This window comes from Sycon ciliatum, chromosome 4 (assembly GCF_964019385.1).
Source record: "Sycon ciliatum chromosome 4, ocSycCili1.1, whole genome shotgun sequence".
NCBI classification, from domain to species: Eukaryota; Metazoa; Porifera; class Calcarea; order Leucosolenida; family Sycettidae; genus Sycon; species Sycon ciliatum.
In genome coordinates, this window is record NC_088646.1 from 8,994,506 (window position 1) to 9,010,877 (window position 16,372).

The 16,372-nt window shown below is 50.0% G+C and overlaps 4 protein-coding genes across 4 annotated transcripts; 1 reads left to right on the forward strand and 3 right to left on the reverse strand.

Moving 5' to 3' along the window:
- Nucleotides 1–22: 22 nt before the first annotated feature.
- On the forward strand, nucleotides 23–2,969 carry LOC135814313 (deoxyribodipyrimidine photo-lyase-like). The gene is made up of 2 exons (XM_065327419.1): nucleotides 23–180; nucleotides 281–2,969. The coding sequence occupies exon 2, from the start codon at nucleotides 792–794 to the stop codon at nucleotides 2,331–2,333; it is 1,542 nt and encodes a 513-aa protein (XP_065183491.1). The 5' UTR covers nucleotides 23–180; nucleotides 281–791; the 3' UTR covers nucleotides 2,334–2,969.
- Nucleotides 2,970–4,778: 1,809 nt separating this feature from the next.
- On the reverse strand, nucleotides 4,779–7,980 carry LOC135814312 (GPI mannosyltransferase 4-like). Its single transcript, XM_065327418.1, has 2 exons — nucleotides 6,851–7,980; nucleotides 4,779–6,188 (listed from the first exon to the last, which is right to left on the reverse strand). Exons 1-2 carry the CDS (start codon nucleotides 7,532–7,534, stop codon nucleotides 5,031–5,033), a joined length of 1,842 nt encoding a protein of 613 aa, XP_065183490.1. The 5' UTR covers nucleotides 7,535–7,980; the 3' UTR covers nucleotides 4,779–5,030.
- An 847-nt stretch (nucleotides 7,981–8,827) lies between these two features.
- LOC135814314 (protein PTHB1-like) lies at nucleotides 8,828–13,151 on the reverse strand. Its single transcript, XM_065327420.1, has one exon. It carries the CDS (start codon nucleotides 12,800–12,802, stop codon nucleotides 10,154–10,156), a length of 2,649 nt encoding a protein of 882 aa, XP_065183492.1. The 5' UTR covers nucleotides 12,803–13,151; the 3' UTR covers nucleotides 8,828–10,153.
- Nucleotides 13,152–13,715: 564 nt separating this feature from the next.
- LOC135814315 (putative mediator of RNA polymerase II transcription subunit 26) lies at nucleotides 13,716–16,229 on the reverse strand. Its single transcript, XM_065327421.1, has one exon. The coding sequence runs from the start codon at nucleotides 15,733–15,735 to the stop codon at nucleotides 14,380–14,382; it is 1,356 nt and encodes a 451-aa protein (XP_065183493.1). The 5' UTR covers nucleotides 15,736–16,229; the 3' UTR covers nucleotides 13,716–14,379.
- Between the last annotated feature and the right edge of the window lie 143 nt (nucleotides 16,230–16,372).

The window sequence follows — 16,372 nt, forward strand, 5'->3', positions numbered from 1 at the left end:
CGAGGCTTTACTCTAGATCCGGTATCCCGTGGCAAACGTGCACGTGATCCAGGTGAAACGACGTGATTACATTCGTGACTACATGTATTCTGTCATGGTGATTTGCAGTGTGTCATTTCGGTGTTGAGTCAGATGACATCTGACTGTTTTGTCATATCGACTCACAAGTAACGAAAACAAGTAAGTAATAGTTAGTAACAAGTAAGTTGTACATGTAGCTGCTTGCTTTGACTTCAACGGTCTTTTATTTATTGTGCAACTACGGGTTGCTTTGTCGTAGAGGAACTTGATTGCAGAAGGGACGGAGGGCCAGCGGCTAGATCATCACACTACCAGTGAGTGGTCACTTACAAGCAGGGAGTACATGTAGTAAAATACATATTTTACTACTCCCTGCTTACAAGTAGGCTCCGTCTACGTTTCTTTGTGTAGCATACATGTACCAGTATTGCCACAGTGATTACTCGTATATGTGGATCCGATGTCTACCATGATCTACTTGTACTTGTAGCAGCTAAATAAGCTGTTACCCGAGTCAGTGACTCAATCAGTGTGTACTGGGCTGTGGAGTACAAGGCAGAAGCTCATCTCCGCCGTTCACAGCGGGTAGAGCTAGCAGCCGGTTTGGCCGGACCACTGTTGCCAAAAGGTATTACACGCCTGTGAATACAGTGGCGGTCATCTTCAGCACAATTGGTGGCAGGCTTTTTAGATCAGCAGCAGCAGCAGCAGCAGCAGCACATTCCCGCCACAGCAGCTGCACCGACAGTCTGCTCTCACCTCTAGCCAAGATGTCGAAAACACAAGCAGGAGGTGTATCTGTGGAGGGTGTGCAGGCCGAAAGAGTGCGTAGCCTGAATGAGAAAGACTGTGTGGCTGGTGGTCATTATGTCCTGTACTGGATGCAGGCATCAGTTCGCTGTGACTTCAACCATGCTCTAGAGTTTGCCATTGCCCGTGCCAATGCGTTGAACAAGCCGTTAGCATGTTGTTTCGGATTGACAGATGGCTACCCGGAGGCAAACGAGCGACACTACGCCTTCATGCTTCAGGGACTTGCCGAGGTTCAATCGGACCTTCTGCGACTGCGGCACATCAACTTGGATGTGTTCAAAGGCTCGCCGGAGGCTGTTGTGTCGGAGCTGAGCAATGACGCGTGCGAAGTCGTGACGGACATGGGCTATATGCGCATTCAGCGTTCATGGCGAACACGTCTGGCCGAGAGAGCACTGTGCAACGTGTGGCAGATTGAATCGGATATTGTTGTGCCTGTCGAAACAGCATCGGACAAGGAGGAGTTCGCTGCTCGAACTATTCGCGGCAAGATCCAATCAGTTGCAAGCAAATACCTGAAGCCAGTAGAATGTGTGGAACTGGAGGATATGTCCATTGTGGACTTGCAATCGAGAACGGCTGCACCAAAATTGGACCTCTCAGATGTTGATGCCGCACTGGCAGGATTGGACGTTGACCGATCTGTGCCGCGTGTTTCATCGTTCATCGGCGGCCGGTCAGAAGCACAGCGGTGTCTCCAGCAGTTCATTGATACAAAGCTGTCCAAGTATGGCGAAGGTCGCGACGAGCCAATGGACAATTCGCAAAGCTACCTCTCCGCTTATCTCCACTTTGGCCAGATCTCTCCAGTTGAGATTATCCTAGCTGTACGAGCAGCGAAGGCATCCAAGACTGGCAAGGATAACTTCATAGAGCAGCTGATGATCCGGCGTGAGTTGGCCATCAACTTCTGCTGGTACTGCCCGCAGTATGACTCGCTGGAGTGCCTGCATGACTGGGCAAAGACAACACTTGCCGCGCACCGGGATGACAAACGCGACTATGTGTACGACCTTGCAAGGCTGGAGAGCGGGCAGACGCACGACCCGTACTGGAACGCCATTCATCTGGAGATGGTGGTCACGGGCAAGATGCATGGATACTTCAGGATGTACTGGGGCAAGAAGGTTCTCGAGTGGACCACGGACGTGGACACGGCGTTCAAGTGGCTACTGTACCTGAACAACAAATATGAGCTTGATGGACGCGATGCTAATGGTTACACAGGCGTTGCCTGGATTTTCGGCAAGCATGACCGGGCCCACGCGGAACGCGCTGTCTATGGCAAGGTGCGCTACATGAGTCAAGATGGTATCAAGAGGAAATTCAAGACGCTCCCGGCCTATGTCAAGCACATTGAGAAGCTAGCGGCAGACTACAAGAAGACGTATGGCCCAATCGGTGCGGTGAAATCTGGAAAAGCCGGCCCGTCAGCAACTACCACTGCATCTAGTGCTTCTTCTGCAAGTGAACCTCCTGCAAAGAAGAAGAGAAAGTGAACTTTCAAGTGTGGGGGTTGTATTACCCTTTTGCCACCGTTGACGAAGAGCTTTTGAAATCAGCAAAGCCCGGATGCATGAGCATCTTCCCTCTTACTCTCCCCCTCTTTCTCTCTCACACGTATGCACGCACGCGCACATACGCGAGCGCGCACACACACACACACACACACATGCCCCTTTCCATATAATATTATACAAAGCATCTGTCTGTGAGTGTCTACCCATCATATCCTCATCATTAATTTATTCATCTATCTACAAGTACCATCAAGAAAAATAACCATGCAGTGTGATAATGTTCTCATGCTACTATCCATCTATTTACCACGTGTGCCTTTGAGTTCTATACTGGTAATTTGGCCTAGTCTGTGACTCTTTGTGTAGTATGCTAGCACATCCTGTATGACCGGTATGTGTCTTGATTACTACATTGTAACAGTAGTACAATGTAGTCATAATGCTCCTTTGTCTCTTGACGACTTGCGTCCCTGGATTTTACAGTGTTCTTCCGTACCTTGTGCTCCTATTTGATACACACATGCATGGTGTGTGGAACACACTCATGAGCTCTTGTGCGCCACAGTTCATTTATTATTATTAATTATTCCACGGCCATGATGCGTGCATGTTCAATGTCATGTATGTTGAACTGACAACAAGTGACGTGGGTATTGAATACCAGTGCTGCCAAATAATTTTCGCCCCAAATTGGACACCCTTCATCGCCAAAGCTGGCCACATGGTGCGAATTTGGCCTCGGCAATTTTTTTTACAGAGAATTCAAAATATCGCCTAAAACACCATGAAAATTCGCTTTGTTGCCATGGTAACCCCGGAATTGTCATGAATTTTGTGAATGACTAGAACATAACACCAAAAAATGAAAAAAATTGTATGTGTGAAAAAACGCAAAAAAACAAACAAACAAAAAACAGGAAAATACAAGGGCACTGTCCTACCCACCATCGTCTCCAAAACCTCACAGCCGGCCCTCCGAGATTGCCAACTCTCGCAATGCATTCACATTGAATGAATTTTGTAATGATGAGTGTGGTCGCACACTGACTCTGTACAGACTGTCAGCGTACATGCCATCCAGCCTGATCCAGGCATGTTACTTTGCACTTCCACAATCCACAGCCAAGCGCTAGCCTTTTTAGAAGCAAATGTAGAGTGATTTGTGCCTTCAGTTGCGCTGAAAAGTGAAAGTACAGGACTTCTGCATAGGGAAGTAATGATCTCCGACATTTTTGCTGCTTTTCGGACGTTTCCCTTTTCGGACCGGTTTTCGGAAGAGCCTTCAAAAATCGGACACTGTCCGAAAAATCGGACGGTTTGGCAGCACTGGTATTGCAATAGATAGCATTTACCATTTTAACCCTGATGGGCCAGGCTCGAAAAATTGGTGAACACTTTTTTTTTCGAAGTAGCGCCTGCACCGAAGAGACAATGATCGAGTGTTAAGAGGAAACCTTATGTGTAAGTGGCTGCAATGGAGTTTGCGAGTACAGTACTTATAAAATTATTTACACCCAATGGAACAGATATAGCGAGAGCAACAGGTAAAAACGGCGCAACTTACAACCCGCCATATTAATGAAAAAGAAGGAAAAGGGAGAAGAGAGAACTCGTTGTGTTATGGTAGGAATTCTGTCAATGGAAATGGACATATATTCCTATTCAACAAAGGTTTGATGGGCATCAAGTGTGGTCCAGCCACATGGTGTATGCACATCAATGTGAAATAGAAATGCCTTCTCCCCTGGCCCCTGCCACACAACAACGCAGGAGAGGAGGAGAACGGCGAAAGTCAAACAAAAAAAAAGATCCAACGGCAAAAAGACAAGGGAACAACAAAGAACAAGCAGTATATGCAGTACAAGTAATAAAGCGACGGCAAATCGAGACGACGAATCAAGGACCAATACGTACAGAACACATGACCATGAATCACACATCACTCTCACTCCCAATCCAAACTAGCACTACGCGCATGAGCAGCATTCACTTGACAGTCACTCTCACACAGACGGAAGCAGATTCTCAGACTCTGACAACGCGTACTCCTGCATGCACCACACACCATAAACGTCACACATCACACCATACTCACACGTACACTTAGACCATATATGACATCAGACATACCGTAAAAGCCCGTGTATAGGCCCCGGGCGTATAGAATAGCACCCTCGATTTCCTGGGCGTATACAAGGGTACGGGCGTTATTTTGGAACCGGCCGTATACTTGAAATAGGGATAGCAGTAAGTATTGGGTATCAGTACCTGTACATGAACTTGTGTTTCCGGCATACCTGGGCGTATACATGGGCATGGGCGCTATTTTGAAACAAAAGTGTTGACTTCCCCTGACTGGGCGTGTACACGGAGGGTGGGCGTATTTTCGAGTGGGCGTATACAGGGGCTTTTACGGTAGGACTCTACAGGACCAGAACCAAATCCAACGTGCGTAAATAATGGTCGAACGGAATTTCGCAACAAATGTATCTGGGAGTGGGACGCAGATGAAGCTAAACATTATATATATTTCGTAAATGAGATTTGTGGCACCTACCTGCATTGCTGTCAAAGACTGACATCTGGAATGTACTTCGTACTGCAGAGGAATTCAAGTGGCTTCAGCATTATCAAAAGCTGGTACCTAAACCATTGTCCTTGTCCAGCAAGGTCTCCCTAAAATGGGACAGCTCCTGCAGGCAGTGAACATGTTGCATTGTGAAATTCAATTCTATACAAGCACATGCGCATGCTGAACTGCAAGAAGTTGAGCACCGGTGCAATGGCGTAGTGGCGCTCAGTAGCCGCGTGGCAGTGCGAGTCACTGAGAATGCAGTCTTCTCTAGTCAGCAAATGCGGTGGGTCCTCCATGCTCAGGTGAGGTCCGAAGCGTGCCTCAACCGTGATGTTGAGATGCGTGCGAGTCCTGTACGCCCAGTCTCGCATCCGTACACTGCACGGCGTCATCAACCAGACGTGGAACATCGACGGCGACTGCGTGGAAGCGTTGTGTAAGCTATTCACCAAGGAGTGCAGCTTCTCCCGAGGTGAACCGGCCAGATCATGCACGTGCAGTCGGCTAGAGAGGGCCCTCGGCCAGGCAAGGAGCGTGCGTGGCGGCATGTAGGTCTTGTAGTACAGCAGATGATGTTGATAGTGCACCTGGCGGCCTGCAAACGGGACCTGACGAAGATGCTGACGCTGATATTGCAGGCCCGGGATGACACCGCCCTGATGTAGGATGCCAAAGAAAATCGAGAGGAGTACACAGTGCACAATGGACAGGCTAAGCAGCAAGCGCGAATTGAGGATGTGATGGGCGAATCCGATTATCAGGGGAACAGCGAGTGGCAGCAAAAAACGAGCTTCTTGGTGTGGAGCTGTAGAGAGCGCCAACAAGGGTACGAGTATTGTTCCTGTCAGGAGGTACGTAGCGTGCTTAACCGTTTGCCATTCATTCTCCTGCCAGCTGTGCTGCGGCTCGTTTCTCCAGTTCAGGCCGCCATGGAAAGCATGCAATGAGATAACACTCGGTGACCGTATGAACAACGCTGCTGAGCTCTTCAGATCCCGGTACAGCAGCCAGTGGGCGCAGAAGGCAAAGAAGATCCCGGCCAGCACTCCGAACAGCATCGGCATGTAGACAGCAATGTGCGTGATTCTTGGGTGAATGCCGTGCTCCGCCAGGTTAGACGAATGCATGTTGTAGTGCAGCCAGTTCAGCGGCGTCAGCACAATGGAGAGAGGACTTGAAGGAGAACAGCCAGTTAGCTTGTGCACTGTCCAGTCCACAATCTGTGCGGGTACGGGTGCATTGCTTCCACAAGTCCATGCCTAGGGGATTTGGTATTGTGGTCAGATGAAAACACACACACACACACACACACACACACACACACACACACACACACACACACACACACATACACACACCACACACACGTGTACAGACATACACACAGGAAACAAGTAGAGCGTTCGATGTTCCAACGTAATAGTAATAAAACCATTCAGGCTACTATCATGAACAGGTGCAAGAACATACATTATGTGTACACAGACGGATCCACGGCACATGTATTTCATCGGCTTGCAACAATAACACAAGGCATCGACGAGACGCGATGATACAAGGAACATGTGATTTACACCATACACTGCACATACGGTGTGCCGCTACGGCCCTATGATAGTCCAAGCAGCAGGTGTGGCGCCAGCGCTTGATCATGCCAGAAAGCATAGCACTGGCAACACTAATGTGGAGGACAAGCACGGGTACTATGATCAAAAGACCAAACACCTATGCAGCCTGACCTTGGTCTGTGAAACAGGAAGAACACTCGGGGATTTCGCATGACCGTTGTGCACAACTTAAGAATACGTACTGGATTGAGGTATTCAAGAGGATGAATTGTACAGCAATCCAAGTGTGCAACATTGCGCAACATTGGGCAACACTGCACAGCGCCAGCACCACAAGAAGCAACAGCACTCACCCTGTTGTGGTAACTGAAGTACACCGTGTCCAAGGCAACGAGGAACAGTGACGTACCAGCCCCCTGCAGTAGCAGGTTGTGGACGATCAAGCGCCGGCGTTCCGCTGGCCTCGGGCAATGCACAAGCACATTGTACAGCCAGGACAGCGTTGGAACAACGGCAAAGAAAGCGAACGTTGGTCGGTTGAAGAACCCCATGGCAAGATAAACGCCGATTTTGCCCTTAGGCGTAAGACCAGGAAAACTCAACATGATGATACCAGCAAGCAAGTAGACCTCGATGGAATTAGAGAATGGCCGAAGCATGAAGGTATACCATATGGGTGACAGCATCAGCGGCAGGCAGGATGTGTTCTTGCTGAACATACTCAGCATATAGCGGAAATAGCAGATGAGGATAACAAACAATAATGCCATAATGGCCCGGTACAGAAAGATACTACCACCAGGCTCGGCCAAGAACGAGCCGGACGCCGTGAAGAGCAGCATAGGAAAGAAAACGGAGCGGCATGGCGCTGTGCCTGTGAACTCCCATGGTGTGTAGTGCACAATGTCAAACCAGCCTCCTGATATGACCTCGGAGGACTGGAAGAACTCATCCGGGTGGATGTATGATCTGAACGTACACGTGTACACGTACAGGGCCAGGCTAAACGCGGCAGGGGCCCACCACCCTGACATCATTACTACACTAGCTTCACTGCATCTGGATCACCCAAGTCGCAAGCAGTGCCTTTCATTCTACGAGGCCATCTCTCTTTATCCAGGGCCTGCACACGTAATTCATTCAGTGTCGTTGTGATGACGAATATACATTCCAGGCCAGCATCATGTCACTCAGTCTGAGAGAAGGTAGAACACTTGGTCACTGCCGAAAAGACGGGGCGCTCAGATTACTCAGCTCAGTAGCCTTTGACATCCAAATGCAAAATCTGACAATAGGCGTTATTTTCATCACACAGTACTGCCGCAAGTGGTCTTGGGTGTTTGTTCGAAACAGTCCTTCACTGCATCTGCGAACAGTATTCTGGGCCTCAAATCTACCATAGAAAAAGACTGTCCATTGTAGATCAGATCCTTGGCAGAGGACAGAGCAGCAGGGAGAAGTGAAAAGTATCAACCCCAGAAACGATTTTTTTTAAAGCAGAGCACCCACGTTGTCTGGAAAAGGGGAATCCCCGTGCTCCGACCACACTCCACGGATGTACCCCAGGGACAGATGGCAAGACCACTGTCACCAAGAGTACATAACCCCCCGTACTCTTGCTGTCACTGATATCAAGAGTACATAACCCGGGGGGGTTATGTACTCTTGCTGATATCTGTGACCTGGTATACCTGGTATACAGGGACACATGCCACTACGGCACTTGCCAGAGGCTTTCAAGTACAGGAGTCATGACTGTATTTGTTTACATGATCATGATGATCGCGATCCTACTACAACGCATTAAAACCGTATTCGTTTGGCCTTATCAATATATTATTAGACCTGCCCGGGCGTCGCGTTGATTCACATAATAAATTATTGTGTTCAGGGGGGGGGGGGGGGTATCCAATGCCCCGGCGGGGTTATCCAATGCCCCGGTGGGGTTATCCAATGCACCGGTGGGGTTATCCAATGTGCGGCCCCAGTGGGGTTATCCAATGCCCCAGCAGGGTTATCCAATGCCCCAGCAGGGTTATTCAATACCCCAGCAGGGTTATCCAATGCCCCAGCAGGGTTATCCAATGCCCCAGCAGGGTTATCGAATACCCCGGCAGGGTTATCCAATGCCCCAGCAGGGTTATCCAATGCCCCGGCGGGGTTATCCAATAAGTGCCCCAGCAGGGTTATCGAATACCCCGGCAGGGTTATCCAATGCCCCAGCAGGGTTATCCAATGCCCCAGCAGGCTTATCGAATACCCCGGCAGGGTTGTCCAATGCCCCAATGGCATTCCCAGAGCACAACACTCGTATCCGCCATCATCAGGCATTGGCCAGTAGCGTCCCTTTCAGTATACTTCAAAAGAAGTAATAAAAATAAAAATAATTATAAAAATAACAGAGGCTGGTGATATTTCTCATTGCTAGTGCAGCAGTATGATCATCCGAGACTAAACTATGTCACAGTATGTGTGCCGGTATACAGTAGTACTAGTCAATACGGCAATGTTACAACAATATCCAAATAACCGATTATGATTCTAGTTGATGGTTGGCTAGCCTGGGTATGATATGGGGTCTACTGTCAAGTACATCATGCTGGTGTGGCAAGGTGTAAGCAGACAGTCTAGCATGCAGGGAGGCTGTACTTGAGTGGCACAGACCATGTCGCGTACCTGAGACTAGCGACATAATAATTATAACGTTACACTGCACAAACAATGGTCAGTATGCTGGTTTATGAACAATGCTTATTACGCCGGCTTATAGACAATGATTCAATAGGCGCTCAAGGCTGGCAGTCTGGAGCTGCTTGGACGACTGGTCAATGTTGCAAACGCAGTGTCTCTCAAGAGGACAGACCGTGAGCACGAAATGCAATTGGCACCACAACTGTACAGTCAGCAGTGCTAGCTCCTAGTCAACTTCATGGACTCTTCGACTGAAAAGGCAAATGAAACTGTCAGGTCACTACAAAGTACATACAGCACGATGTGGCCCTTTGGCATAAGAGACTGGGGAGAGCACATTATAGAACGCTAAACGTCAAAGACCTGCATTTGGTATAGTGCTGGCAGTGAAGTGCTACTACTAGATGTGCACAGCCTAGCTTGTGTGGACACACACACACACACACACACACACACACACACACACACACACACACACACACACACACACACACACACACACATGCAGTGATAGTGGAAGTCGGAATTGGTGACACTACAAATCCAGCTTTATGACGCAGCGTCCATGTGGTCCGTGAACGGGGCGGAGCCGAAACCATTGTTTCCGGGATATTTAAGTTATCGCCAACCCGACACTGAGATGTGCTTACCAAGTCAGCTGAACGCACTTGGACACTGGCAACTTCAGTGTTGATGCCATCATCAGGTGAGTCCACTCCACGCCTTACAGTGAAGAGATGCTGTTTCAAATCACGGGATCTAAGCTTGCGAATATCGTCGTTGGTGTGAGTGACGCCTATTTCCGGACAACCCTGTTGGTATTCACTGCCAGGTCTGTTTGACATCGCGCTTCTGTCACTCAAGGTCAGAACACCACTGTAGGAAAGTGCTAACTTCTATGCAGCCGACTGTCACCCGTGTTCAAAATCCTTGCAGCAGGTGTGTACGGCTTTCACGATGCGGCGCTAGTCAGCAGCTTCGGCCTCTGGCTCAGCAAGACCCCTCGAATTCTGCACTCGTTTGATGAGCAGAGCAATATGCCGCTTCAGCTCGATCGAGCTGCTTGGCATGGTCAGATTTGTATCGAGCACAACCTCCGACTCATCTTTGGTCTTGTGGAAATGAGTGCTGATGACGTGTATTAGCGACGCATCTGTCATCTCCTCCCAGCCAATTGGGTCGGTTGGCGAACTGATCTCAGGAGAGAGGACTGCCCCGAACATCTCAACCTCTTCCGGCGTCAGGCGCAGGTAGAAGCGCAGAAGAATGAGCATGGTACGTGTACCAGCACTTAACTCCACACTGCTGCGATTCAGTTCCTGGCGCTGTGTCTCCTCTATGTCCAGGATGTCCATAATGTGCTGGTAGCTACGACTGAGCAGCATGTCCAGGCATCCCAGATGGGTGGGTGTCTGCTGCTTTATGCGAATCAGCAAGCGCTTCTGTAGCATGCGAAACTCAGCAGCTCGCTGCTCCAGGGAGGTGAGAGACTCGTTGAGCGCTTTCCGCTTCTCCAGGTGGTCATCAATCAGTGCAAAATACTCCTTCAGTGGTAGATCGCTTGTTATGCTCAGCTCCAATGGAGCTGTCTGACTCTTGGTCGAGTCGGTAGTGGAGAAGTACTTTTCCAGCCTGTCTGCAAATTCTTCCATCACCATCCAGAGAGCCTGGAAGACCTCGCTCTGAATGCGATAGCGGTTGGAGTGCTTGGCGGCCAGTATTGATACAGACATGCCGCCAGGGAGACTAAGCGTCAGGGCGTTGTGATTCTGGGACTCAGTCTGGCGTTCAACATCGCTGAACAGCTCCAACAGGTCGACGCACGGTTTGTTGCTATTGAGGACCATCTTGCACGCCGCATCTTTCACCACCTTGACGGACTTGGCAAAGAGTGTAATGGGTAGTCTGATGTTATGCACCAGTGAATTGGGATATCCAGTGGCGGACGTGTAAGAAGCCACAACTGTAGCCGACGCATTGCATACGGTTGTGTCGCTAGCGACGAAAAAGTGGAAAAGGAGCTCGGAGGAGCTTCCAGCAGCGACCCGACTGACGACTATACCAGGCGGGTTGACGATGACGGGCTCGACACAGCGTACAGTAACGGCGACTTCGTGTGCACCACCTTCACTCGGGGCATGTATTGTGAGCTTGACGACTGCGCATGGCCGAGGAGCGCCCTCATTTCCCTCGCCAAAACAAGCCACGAGCTCTCCAGGTGGAAGCTCCATGATCAGTCTCTGCTGGGTTTCAACACGCAGCTCTGTCGTCACCTTTTTCACATCAATGTCCTCCGGCGGTGCCTCGCGCTTTTCAATGGAGTCGATGAGCTGCATGAGTTTTTCAATATCGCCTGTTGTCACGTCCGTATTGCGTCTCTGTGAGAGTGGGTTGACTTGTTGTAGAGGCTCGGTTCCCAGGTAGGAGCATGTGATGCAGCCGTTGTCACCTAATGTTACGATCAGGCCACGCTGCTCCTTGTCCTGGCTGCCGAAAGACGCCACTGCCACTGCTATCGGAGTGGACGTTGGGAAGTTGGTGGCCCACGCTAGGCGCGTGTTGCTGAGCACGGCCAGGGAGCCGCTGTCGTGATACGATAGCAGCGTCAGCACCTCCACGGACGGCTTCTCGCCCGCCCTGTCGGGCCGGGCACAGCTCAGTGCATACGGCGCAAAGCAGGAGGCCGGTGAGTCTAGCTTCTTGGCGAAGAGAATGACACCGTTCATACCTATGCAGAAGAGTGACCGCTCTCCCAGCACCATCAGGCACGTGTCGTCTTCGTCCTCTTCAACGTCACCTATTCCCGGCACCGCTCGTTTTCGATCGTAGTCTATCATCACCTCATGGATGTCCAGGATCATCTCTCCCAGGTCAACGGACCAATCGGGAGATACGCGCTGCGTGGACTGTGATGCCAGGGTGTCAAGCCCGTGGCTCGTAGCAGCCTTGGCAATGGCCGTGTACTTGAAACACTGTACCTGGCGTGTGCTCGAAGCTGTCAGCAATGCAGTCAGACTCTGGCTGTACGCGATGGGTCCCGGCAGCAGAAAGCTAGGTAGATAGCAACCATAATGCAGGACGGCCGCGTCAAACGTGTAGATCATGCCGTCCAGGCTCTGCACGCAGATGCACTCGGTGCCGTCGGTTTTGCCGAATGAGCCCTGGCACATGTTGTAAGCAACGTGTTTCAGCGCGTGGCGGTAGCATTCCTCGAGTGTGTATGCTGCACCCGCCTGACTATCGCTACTGCCACCAGTGGTAGCACCACTGGCAGCCTGTGCTGATTTGCTCTGCTTCCTCAGACTGTAGACAGCCAAGCGCCTTGGCATGAGCACAGCAATGCTAATGTCCTTGTCGTGCGCACCGAACCGACCACACATCACCTGCAGGATGGGATCGCCTCCCAGGTTCTTTTCCGCCAGTACATCGCTGGCTTGGAAGCCATTCGGTGTTGGCTGGTACACGCGCAGGCAGCCCTTCAGGCTGCCCACCACGATCTTGCTACCTGTTGGTTGGTTGTCGCAGTTGGCCACGCACATCGCCGACGGGTTGAACTCTTCGTTGCCGTCTCCCGCTACTGTTCGCCACCATTCCCTGGCTCGGAACTGGGACATGGTCACAACTGTCTACACTCGTACATGCACTGTGCTTTTTTCTTCAAAACTAACACCGCCAGCAGTCCGCTAGGCACAGGTCCTGGAGTCGATCAAAGTCAGTGCAAGACCTAGGACCGGTTGATGTCATGAATGCTAACCTCAATCTTCGATCAAGCAAGCGACTACCAATACCATGAAGACGGAAGGCAGGGCCGAGGGACTATTTCCTTGTTCTTTCCCCTTTCAGGCTTTCTACAACAGTATCAGCAGTTTATTTACAAATACATTCTCTCAATGATCCGCTGAAAGGACCAAGGAGGAGGTAGTGCAGCTAGCTGAGAGTGATCAGAGATTGACTCGGAGGGGAAGAAGCAAGAATTATTTTGAAGAAAATGTAGGCATACTGCCGGCCGCATAGGCTGCTAGGCGCGAATCGGTGTGATCGCGCGAGCACCAGCGAGTACGTGATCCGACTGATCGTGAGTAGGTCACACGCGTTGCTATTGGTAACGTCTTGACAGTGGATTTTTCCTCGGCTTTAGTTTAGACCATAAAATAATTACCACTGAGTCTGTAGACGACTCGATGATTTTCCTGTTCTCTCTTCTGTTCTGTCTTCACCATGATGTATCAGTTCTCTTGTCCTGGTCTCGGTACGTCATTCATTGTACAGTCATCATTATCATCGCTACACCAAGATCATGTGCTCTTGCCACTGAGTCTTGGCATTATTCTCGCGTTGTAACAGTACAGCGTTGGGTGGGATACAGTCCTGTCGTTGCCAACAGCAACAAGGAATGCCGAGACCAACGGTCACCGATTTGATACAAGGCATTATGCAGGCTAGAATCACATCCCCATTGTGATCATAATCAAGATCGACCCACTCGCGCGACAACCATGCTGCACACTCCTGACATGGGACTGTGGCTGAGATATCCCAGACTGTTATCAGCCTGATGTACATGTAGAAATATTACCAATGATGAGGACAATATTTCGAAGTATCAAAGCTCAGCTGAACACTCATAATATAATTATAACGTTAGAAGAGATAACAGTGAACACAAATGGAAACATTACTAGAGAATAGATCGGGAAATGCGGACTTCAAACTTCAAGCCTTCTTAAAAACTAACAACGATAACTGTGACAAAGCAGCAGAGGTACCAGCACCAACAGAGGTACAACACAAGTTTCGACCTCGCCTCGCCAGTACATGCTCATGCCGGGCAGGAGCTGAACTATTAAAAAAAACAAAACAAAAAACGATCAAGCAATGCAGCACATGTGAGCATCGAGAGTCATATCGCCTCTGTGTCTCATAGCAGACAGAACAAAAGCCAAAGTTACTATAGTAATACATAAAAACGGGAACACGCGCACACATCAACAGACATGCATACATACTTCAAAGTACTAGCCACATACACACACACACACTCGCACGCATGCACACACCTTAAACATAGCAAGAACACTGTGTTGGTTGCCTGGATGGGCTAATACTAATAGCCAGGAAAAAGTCTATGCACTTCATACACACTGCCAGCAGTAGTGAGAGAAAGCAGTAAACCTGTCCTGACAGGTTCTCATCAATAATAAGAATTAGACCTGGACCCATGATAGCTACCTCTGCTGCGCATGGAGGAATAGTGCTGTTGCTGCTGCTGCTGCTGCTGCTGTTGTTGTTGCTGTTGTTGATGTGACTGTGCTGCTTGATCACGATGAGTGTATGCACCATGGCCATACGCATGTTGTACTGGTGCTTGCTGCTGCTGCTGCTGGGGTTGTTGCTGGATGATCTGTACGTGTTGCTGTTGCGGTGCTACATTGGCACCCGCCAAGTGCACAAGCCGCTGCTGCACATCACCATGCTCAGGGTATTCCCCATCGCCACCAGTGGGGTGCGGCAGCAGTCCGTGGTGGTGGTGCTGCTGCGGCTGCACCTGGTGGTGATGCATCACACCGATTTGACTATGTTGCTGCTGCTGCTGTTGCTGCATGTCTGCTGGCATCTGGGTCGGCACTACTTGATACCCCGAGGGCACAAGTTGCTGCACAGGGGGTACCGAGGAGTGCCGTACACCACTGCCGGGACTGTCGAGATGGCTGCTACTGCCGCTGCTACTGCGATGCACATGGTGATGACCATGATGCACTGCAGTCACTCCTCCCGTTGCCGCACTACCACTGGCGCCGTCACCGTGCTCAATGGCCATTGGTACAGCATGCTGCACATGTCGCTGTTGCTGATGGTGTTGGTGCGGTTGCTGTGGCGGCTGCTGCTGCTGCTGCGGTTGCTGTTGTTGTTGATGATGCATGGGATGCATGTGTGACTCGCGCCGATGCTGTCCGCCCGACAGCTGCGGGTTTTGCAGTAGCGCTTGTCTGTGCATATTCACCTGGCTCTGTGCAAAGGTAGCTTGCTCATTATACTGACCCCCAGGAGACTGTGGTGCTGATGCAACACGCTTCGCTGGGTAGTGATGCCCAGCAGTTGGTGGTGATGGACTTCGCTGTCGCTTTCCACTGTCTTTGGCCCACCTTCCAGAAGCGTCTTTACGTGGTGTACCAGGTAGAACATTTCCAGTCCTATCTGTGGTCCTGTCATCAACAGCCATGTTCTCCAGGGGCTTGGCAAGGGGCTTTGCCTCACGCTGCCGTTCACGCATCTCTTTCTTCTGTGTCTTCCTTCTTTTATCATCCTCCTGATTAAGAACTTGTCTGAGCTTTGTAAACAGGTCGTGTTTTCGCTGATGCAATTCCTCCAGGTGAGCTTCTACTTCACGGATCTGTGCATCGCATTGCTCTACGGAGGTTTTCTCCAGCGCCTGCCGCTGCAGAAGCTCACCTCGCTCAGATTCTTTGCGCCTCTGCTGCAAGATATGCTGGCGCACAGCTTGCTTTTGCTGCGCCGACTGCTCAGCAGCTTTCACCAGAAAGGGCATGGCAGCTAACTCAGCCCCAATCCAAGCGTATATATAGCCAGATCGTGCAGTGGACGTCCAAGGAAGGAAAACATGAGAGAATTGCGAAGGCCTATGCGACAATCAACACACAGTCCTCTGTCACTGGCCTTTATGACGAGGCTGACTCTTGACTCCTGGTCAGGACCACTAATCAGAATTTCTCCTCCAGAGCTTTATAGTCCAACAACAAAGCAGCAGTTCTACTTGTCCGAAACGATAGGATCGTTCACTGTTCAGTACAGGTATTTGCACTAGTCCAACTATTAATTAAATACTTGGAATTGTCATGGGGAAGATTTATTCAGTGCAGCTATTGAACACAGAATATTATTGATTACAACTAATTACTTACAAGACAAGATAAAGGACAGTCTAGGGAAGCAAGGAATGGGGACAGCGTCGACCACAAGCAGGATCGACGCCCCCACAGTAAAGAAATTTATTATTTGAAATAACAATTCTGCTCCCTTCAATCAACGTTCCCAGGTTCCGTGTCTCTCGTAATCGTATGTACGGTGTCGATGCGCATATGCATCGCATGTCTTGGCTGCTTCATGTTTCTATGGCGATTTACATGCTTCGTTTGCTCCGAAAATAATTTTTTACATGGTGATTT